At 34.9% G+C, this 9,649-nt stretch overlaps 1 protein-coding gene across 1 annotated transcript; it reads left to right on the forward strand.

The window, feature by feature from the left end:
* Positions 1 to 8,364: 8,364 nt before the first annotated feature.
* Positions 8,365 to 9,412, forward strand: LOC137805858 (protein EXORDIUM-like 6). Its single transcript, XM_068605759.1, has one exon. It carries the CDS (start codon positions 8,419 to 8,421, stop codon positions 9,325 to 9,327), a length of 909 nt encoding a protein of 302 aa, XP_068461860.1. The 5' UTR covers positions 8,365 to 8,418; the 3' UTR covers positions 9,328 to 9,412.
* The last annotated feature ends 237 nt before the right edge of the window (positions 9,413 to 9,649 follow it).

Here is a 9,649-nt window from a genome sequence, read left to right on the forward strand (position 1 = left end):
TTTGATTTTTTTTTAATGTTATGAATTTGTTTTTTTTTATGTATTATAATTTGTATTTTTTAAAATTTGTATTATTCAATATTTATTATAATTTGTACTTATGTTATGTTAGTTGTTAGTTTAGAATAGAATTATCGTGGTTGTATTGAGTATGAGGGTGTTCGACCATCGACAATAATACGTGCTGGTATTGAGTCCGGGGGTGTCCGACCCTCGGCAAACACGTGAGATAGAACCCTGATTCTGAATGACTATTGCAGAATATAATGGATCGAAATTGGTTTAATTATGTTCGTATAAGCGATGAGTACGAAAGAGGAGTAGAAGAATTTATACAATTTGCACAACCTAACGCAATTAATAGTGGCCATGATGGAGTAAAGATCAGGTGTCCGTGCGTTAACTGTTTGAATGGAAGGATACTGGATGTTAATATAATGAGGAAGCACCTTTATGTGATGGGTTTCTTCAATCTTATATAACTTGGACATGACATGGTGAATTATTAAATTTACCACGTATTTTCGTAACTGAAGAATATGTGGGGTCCACCATGGATGAAGCAGTACATGATGATGTAGATGATGATCGATTGGAGGACATGATTCATGATGTAGGAGCTGAGTCTTTTGAAAAAGTGCATGGATATGGAAGTATGTCAAGCGATACAGAGACTCCATTGTATCATGGATCAACTAACTTCACACGGTTGTCGGTTGTGTTAGAATTGATGAATTTGAAGGCAATAAATGGATGGACTGATAAAAGCTTCACGGAATTGCTTCAGTTGTTGAAGGATATGCTTCCAGAGGGAAATACTCTACCTAATCGTAATTACAAGGCCAAAAAGATTCTTTGTCTAATGGGTATGGAGTATAAAAAGATACATGCATGTCCTAATGATTGTATATTATATCGGAAAGATTTTGAATTGTTGAAAAGTTGTTAGAGGTGTGGGTTATCACGTTATAAGTTGAAATCAAAAGATGATGATACTATTGAAGAGATAGAAAAGCATGGACCCCCAATGAAGGTTATGTGGTATCTTCCCATCATTCCGAGGATGAAGCGTTTGTTTGCAAACCCAGACGATGCTAAGAATCTTAGATGGCATGCAGATGAGAGGAAATGTGATGACATGTACCGACATCCAACTAATTCTATTCAGTGGAAGAAATTTGATGATGAGTTTCCAGAGTTTGGTAAAGAATCAAGAAACATCTGACTTGGTTTAGCTACAGACAAAATGAATCTGTTTGGTAATATGAGTACAAATCACCGTTCATGGCCTGTTTTACTAGTTATTTACAACTTACCTCCTGGATTGTGCATGAAGCGAATACATGATGTTGTCTATGATGATATCTGGTCTGAAACAGCCAGGGAATGATATTGATGTTTATCTAAGTCCCCTAATTGAAAGATTTGAAGTTAATGTGGGACCAGGGTGTTGAAGTATTTGACAGATTTGCTAATGAAACTTTCAAGCTTCATGCCATGTTATTTTGCATCATCAATGAATTTCCGGCGTATGGTAACTTATCAGGTTATAGTGTTAAGGGTCATAAAGCATGTCCAATATGCGAAGAAGACATTGCTTCTCAACAATTGAAACATGGAAGGAAGACAATATAGCTTTGGCATCAGAGGTTTCTTAGAAGTCATCATCCTTACCGGAGGTTGAAAAAAGCCTTTAATGGACACCAAAAGGCTAGTGGTCCACCAACTCCATTAACCGGTGTTGAGGTTTACGAAAAGGTAAATAACATAGACCACACCTTCGGTAAGTAAAAAAAACGTCATTTGTGACAAACATTTGAAAGAAGAAATCAATCTTCTTTGATCTTCCGTACTGGTCGAGGTTAGAAGTCAGACATTGTATAGATGTAATGCATGTTGAGAAGAATGTGTGTGATAGCTTAATTGGTACACTTCTTAACATTAACGGGAAGACAAAAGATGATCTAAATGCTCGTTTAGATTTGATTGAGATAAACATACGAGGCGAGTTGGCACCCATAGAAATGGGTAAGCGTACATATTTGCCCCCAGCCTGTTACACAATGTCAAAAGATGAAAACAATTAGTTTTTGTCAATGTCTAAAGGGTATGAAAGTGCCACAAGGACATTCCTCAAATGTGAAGAGCCTAGTGTCAATGCAAGATTTGAAGTTATTTGGGTTGAAGTCTCATGATTGTCATATCTTGATGCAACAGTTGTTGCCGATAGGTATTCGTGGGATTTTACCAAAAAATGTTAGACATACCATAACCCGTTTGTGCTCATTCTTCTCTTCCATCTGTTGTAAAGTCATTGATCCATCAAAACTAGATGAACTTCAAAATGAAATTATTGTTATCTTGTGTGAATTGGAGATGTTTTTTCCTCAATATTTTTTTGACATCATGGTTCATCTAGTGGTGCATCTGGTAAGAGAGGTTAGATTCTGTGGATCAGTGTACTTAAGATGGATGTATCCTGTTGAGCGGTATATGAAAATTTTGAAAGGTTATGTTAAAAATCATTATCGTCGAGAGGCTTCAATGATTGAAAGGTACATAGCTGAAGAAAGTATTGAATTTTGTTTAGAGTACATGTCAAAAGCAAATCCAATTGGTCTTCCATCTAATTCATGGCACCACAGGCGTTCTACAAGTAAATGTTTACGTGGTGTGAATATTGTAAGCAAATCTCGATCAGAAGTCTTGCAAGCACATTTGTACATATTGAATAACACAAATGAAGTTATACCTTACATAAAAGCACATATAGCCATTGTGAAGGCAAATAACCTAAGACAAGCAGAGAAATGAGTCTTGATGGAACATAATAGAACTTTCATGCCTTGGTTTAAAGACGAGGTGTTCAAGGATTCAACGGCATCAGAGACCTTGACCTGGTTGGCTGCTGGATTGAAGTTTGATGTCATCTCATGTACAACGTATGAAGTGAATAATTGTATATTTTACACAAAGTCCATGGATGAAAAGAGTACAATTCAAAATTCTGGTGTTACTCTTGAAGTCGAGTCAATGCAGTTTTCGACTTCGAAAGATACAAATCTAGTACTTGGATCAATGGCATACTATGGGTTTATAGAAGAGATATGGGAGGTTGACTACACTAAGTTTTTCGTTCCAGTTTTCAAGTGTAAATGGGTTGACAATAAAAGTGGGGTTAAAATTGATGAATCAGGATTCACACCAGTGGACTTTCGAAAGATAGGTATCGAGATGAGCCATTTATAATGGTTCAACAAGCATCTCAAGTTTTCTATGTGAAAGATCCTACGTCAGAACATTGGTATGTCGTTTTACACGGGAAAAAACAAGGGGAGGTCATAGATGATATTGAAAATGGTGACCCCCGTTCATTCACACCAATGATAATTTATAAAGATGACGATGTACTTGATGATGTACATGCAACCCGTAAATAAGCATTTAGAATTTTATGTATTATTTTTATATGATTTTAATTCGATGCAGATTAACTAATGTTTGTTACCTAATTTTTTTAACAGCGACATGGATGACGATCAGACCCTAATCAGACCTCGATCTGGACGAGGCAGTAGAGGACCTACTAGATTGAAGCGTCTCGCATTGAGACGTGCTGCTGGTGAGAAGACACGTGTTGACATTGACGTCAACACTGGGGTGGCTTTTGGTCCTAAAGCAGATGAGTTTATGAGCTATCTTGGAGTTGTTTCTTGTGAGAGGCTCTCCATTTTGATTAATTCATGGGATGAGGTGTCAAAGGTCGATCAGAACATAATCTGGGAGGATGTTCTAGTAAGCTTTACATTATTATTGTTACCATATAATGCTTTTTAATATTCATTGATTAATTTTAATTTGGTGATGTTATTTTCCAGGCAAACTTTGAAATTCCTAATGTGGAACCGCTTCGATCAAAGATTATATCCAATATCGGACTTAAATTTCGTACCTTTAAGTCAAGACTAACTTTGAGAGACGTTTTTGGCGACCTTAAAGACGAAAATCCATGTTTAAAGTAGAAACATATTGATGAAGAAACATGGCGTCTTTTTAAAGAAAGCCGTGAAAATGAGGCTTGAATGATAAGTGAAGTAACTTAACTATTTTTATTTATATAACATTAATAAGTTTATCTTATTTAATTCACTTTGTTTATTTCAATTATGACAGGATCTTTGAAAGAAAGCTCAAGAGATAGCTTCGAAGAATGTTACCCCTCACATACTCTTTCGTTCAGGGTATCGAAAATTTGAGCAATCACTGATGGTGGAAAATGAGCAATCTAGACAAGGGACGTCGTCTGAGAATGTGGAAACAGGGGTCACTTCTCCTCCATCTCCACCTTTTCGCCATGTAAAATGGAAGAGGGCCCGAATTAAAAAGTCGGGTGCACCAAGTTCTGAGCAATCCGGGGTTATCATCGAAAAAACTGTAAGTTATTTTTAGTTATTTTCATTTATTTTAAAGCTTTAATTATATTAAAAACTGATATGATTTTTGTCTCTTGCAAGATTCCTTGGAATCCCAAGGTAATTTTGTTGCTGAAGGAAGTCACGATATCCTGGTTGAAGCAATTGGACGACCTGAGCATTGTGGTCGTGTTCGTGCAGCTGGACAAGGGGTTGAAATTAAACTATATTTTGGAGTTTCACAATGAAAGTCATCCTTCTCCTCCAAAGAGAGCAAAGCTGAAATGAAGACTAAGATACGTGAAGAATTAATGGAGGAGATGAGAAAGGAGACTGATCTGATGCGGCTAGAGATGAGAAAGAAGAATGATCAAATGCGACAAGTGTTTCTATCGCAACAACTTTGTGCTGAGCCGATTCAACCCCTTGTTATTCCCACTCCCAAAAGCACAAAGGGGAGTTGTGCGGCTCCTACAACATCAAGGGATGATATCATTGGGCAGACGAGGGAATGTGAGCTACTGGTAGCGGCCGACAAGCTTCCTCGGGTGGTGGCCCTTGGAAAAGTCTATGAAGAGGAAACCACCTTACATAACGTTCCTCTCTCCCCTGATGTGGCAAAGGTAACAGTTGAAAAAGTACGAGTACCTGATGCTCGTGTTCCACTACCTTCAGATGAGATAACCACTGTGGTCGATGCATTTCAGACATTCGTTTCCTGGCTCAGACACCTCATTCGATTTATGCCACAACCTCATGTAATAATTTCATTTCATTATATTAATTTATATTTATATTTATATATTACATATAATTTAATACAAATTTTCTTTATCATGTAGTAACCTCTTCGGAAACCAAGTCCGGAGAAGAAGCGTGAGGTTCCAGTTCACGATCCTATAGCTTCCTCAGGTCTAGTTGCTAGTCAGATTGGTCATCAACCTTTTGAAGTTCCGTGGGATGATACGTTTTTTCAAATAAACACTGAACTGCCATTGATGATGTACAACACAGATTTATTAGAATTTGTAGCTGGGGATCAGGAGCTCAATATAAATATAATTCAATTTTTTATGATGTAAGTATCTTTACCTATATTTCAATTTACTTTATGTTAAATTATTATTGATCATGCTTTAACTAATAACTTGTAGGTTTTTGCATGGAGTCTGTCTCACTGAGGAGAAGAAAAATGTGTATGGATTCTTAGATCCTGCATATACTAATCCCGTTTGACCAAGGTCATATGAGACCCAAGCATACATCACTAACACCCTGGAAAAAGAGGGAAAACAAATTTATTTATGCCCTTATATTAATGAGTAACTTTAATTATATGTCATCAATTATTACTATTTCATGTTTTAAATATTTACTAACACTTTTCATGGATGATATAGGCATCATTGGCAGTTACTTGTCTTATCAATGGTTGATAAGACTATTGTGTGGTTTTGTTCCCTACGCAAGAAGATACCCACAAATTTTAAGAATATCATTAATACATAAGTACACTATAAACTTAACTTTATATGTTACTAATTAACCATCTACTAACGAGGTTTTTTGTATTAACCAATTCATGGCGTGGATATAACATCCTAAAAGGTCGATCCAGGACAAATAATTTGAACTGGATAAGAATAAAGTTTGTAATTTTTTTCTTTCTCTTATCATTGTTTATCAATATACTAACTTTTACTTTTTATTGAATTATAGTGTAATAAACAACTAGGAAGCTATGAGTGTGGCTATTACATTATGCAATGGATGATTACCATTGTAAGACTAGGTGTTAAAACTGGTTGGAAAGAGGTAACATGATATGTTAAATCATTTTTATAATTCTTGAACATATATGTATCTTAAAACTAATTTATGTCAACTATATTTTGAAATGCAGTTATTCACAGAAGAAATACCAATGAGTTCGGAAGCCACGTCATATGTGAGACATTCTTGGTCCACATATTTCATAAATTTGTATAACTCTAGGATAGTTGATCAATAGTGTAGGGATTATATGTAATTTAATTACTGTTTGTAATGTACATTTTGATCAATATATATTTGATTCTCTGAATTTATCTGAATTTATTTATTTGTCTGGCTGAGTATATATAATTGAATAAGTTAATTTATATGGGTTTAACACTAAACAGATTGCACTAAAAGAAACCACTATTTACAAGTGCGGTTATTTACCAAAGCCGCATTTGTAAATCCAGCGCATGATTTATGAATGCGACTATGGTAATAGCCGCATTTGTAAATGTTATACCCCTAAACCCTGTCACATGATTCAGAAGCATATACAAATGCGGCTACCAGAAATAGCCGCACTTATAAATAGTATTTACAAATGCGGCTATATAGCCGCATTTGTATCTCTTTGATTTACGAATGTATGCTGATCAAATGCGGCTCACTTGTAAATGTAAAATAACCACCCTTCTTTAGCATTTCTGCGCTAATGTTATTTTAAACTCAATCCAAGTGTAATGATGGTTATAATTATAATCGTATAATCGTCGTTATTTCTCACCAAATATTAAAAAAATTAAAAAAATGTCATCGCGCTCTTTGTTACGACGAATTTCTATTAAATATCGTTATTCTTAGTCGTTATTAAATTTTTTTGTACTAATAAAAATGTAAGAGTTAATTAGTGATGGGGAATATATATATTCTCGCAAAGAAAAAAAAATCTCATTATATGATGCGATAAATTGAAATTTTCTTGAATAAAGTATATATATATATATATATATTTATTTTTTTTTATTTTTTTTTCCAAAGATGATTTATGTATTTGATTAAGATATTTAATCTTTTTATTATTATAAAATTAACATTTATTTGTGATGGTATATTGTAGTGTTTACCTAAAGATAAAACATCCTTAATTACCTTATCAATTTTTTATGTCATAACGTTTAATATATAAATAAAATTTATATCATCATATTACTATATCATAAAATGTTATTCCTTCGTATAAGGATTTTTAAATATTTACATCGTCAAAGAAAACATCAAAGAACTAAAAAGAAAATTTCATCATCTTTACTCTGATGTCTTAAAACCTGCAACATCCTCTGCTCACGTGCAACGCACGAACATCGCAAATTTTTAAAAAGAGTAATACTAACAAGAAAGTGGAGTAAGTCAGTGACTTTAAACCTTCAATAAAAATTTAAATTTGAATCATCCAATCACAATCATATGAATTTTCACACTTTATTTGTTCCAGATATACTAAAGAGTCAAGTGTTTGTAAATATTTCATGTTTTACATCATTCATGTGCATACTCATCTAAATATCAAATCACCTCATATAATAGGTAAATCCATATGAATCTTTTTCGAGTGTCACCACCTAATACTATTAATCTATGTTATTCCAATACACTAGTAGAGTTAAGATTGTCCCTTCCACATAGTATTCACAAATCCCACTTTCCTAACCATCTCAACCCGGTATTTTCTTTCTTGAAAATACTGTCTTGATCACAATCCCCATAATTCATATTTCATCTCATTCATCAACATACAATTCAATCACATATAAACATATAAATGTTTGTACTTTTAAAACGATTAAAAAATAACAACAATAATCACATGAGATACAAATTTCCCAAATCAATTGAATAGATTATTTTAAAAACTTATGTTGCATAATAACTTAAATCAAATATAGCTATGTGAAAGATGTAACAACTTTCAATTTACAAAATATAATGTTTTTAAAAATATTTAATTCAGTTTCATGATCTATAAAAAAAAAGGAAAAAATAAACAAGCAGAATAACGAATATTGTAAAAATAGCTTAAACCAATTAAAATTAGCTTTGAGTCGAGAAAAATTTGTTGAACCCATAGAAATTTAGCTAAGCGAAATTTGAGGCACAAAACACCAAAAACTGCATCTCAGATATCAAATAAATACATCTCAAATATGAAATAAAGTGAAAGAAGAAAATAAAATAAAGTGAGAAGAAGATGGCCTCCTTTATCCCAAGGCACCTTCTTCTCTCTTTGGCTCTCTCCTTCTCTATTCTTCTTCTTCTTCCTGTCGCCCTTTCCGATGGCCCCGAAGAAGCAGAAGCCATCTCCCACCACGGCGGACAGTTAATCACCGGAATCTTGAGAGTTGGCATCGCCTGGTACGGCCCAATTCCAAGAGTCCAAAGGAGAGCCATTTTGTCCTTTTTCAGGTCCCTCAACACCATCCAACCCAGCGACGATAACCTACCCCAGGTCGCAACGTGGTGGAACATGGTCGAGAGTTATCAAGCATACGCCAAACCAGGTACCGTTGCTTCACCCAAGATCAGGGTGAAGGTGGTAAATGAAGTCTTCGACGAAGAGTTTTCGTACGGAAAAGTACTCATCTCAGATTTCATCAAGCCCCTTATCCCCTTGGCAACTGGCGGAATTCCAAACACCCTCGCTCTCATCGTGGCCTCCAAGGGTGTGAGCGTACAGGACATGTGTGCAGGATCATGCGCCCAGCACGGTCTTCTAGATAACCAAACTTTTGTTGCCGTGGGTAACCCGGAGGACGAGTGCCCTGAATGTGCGTGGCCATTCGTCGCGAGCAGTGGAAAAACCGGCGAAGTGATGATCCCACCAAGCGGTGATATTGGAGCAGATGTGATGGTGAAGTTGTTGGCAGGAGGTTTGGCCGGAGCAGTGACAAACCCTTACGGTGATGGGTTTTTCTCAAGTGCACGAGGAAACCATTTTTACGAAGCCACAAGCAAATGCCCTGATCTTTTTGCTTCAGACCAAATACCCGTGGACCCTGAAACTGGTGCTGCCTTTAATGTTGTTGGCGAGAAGGGCACCAAGTTCTTGCTCCCTGCCATTTGGAACCCCAAAACTTCTTCCTGCTGGACTCCTCTCTAGATTATTTTCTCATTCCTTTATCAAATCTCTATGTCATTTTTACCATTTTTATGACAGTATAAACTAATTTTTTCGGGATAAAAAAATAAAAAATAAATTAAAAATAATGTATGTGTGTGTATATATATATATATATAGATTAAGCGCATGAAATTTGAGGTGACCATCATTTAATATGATACGTATAATTATTAATGAGTTCTGTAATTTCTTATTGCCTTAATTTTTAAAACATGGATAAATAGTATATTAAGTTTCTTAAATTGTATAAAAAATCCATAGAATAAACAAATTATGTTGTCATCCATGTATTATGGTAATT

This window comes from Phaseolus vulgaris, chromosome 3 (genome assembly GCF_000499845.2).
Source record: "Phaseolus vulgaris cultivar G19833 chromosome 3, P. vulgaris v2.0, whole genome shotgun sequence".
Lineage (NCBI taxonomy): Eukaryota > Viridiplantae > Streptophyta > Magnoliopsida > Fabales > Fabaceae > Phaseolus > Phaseolus vulgaris.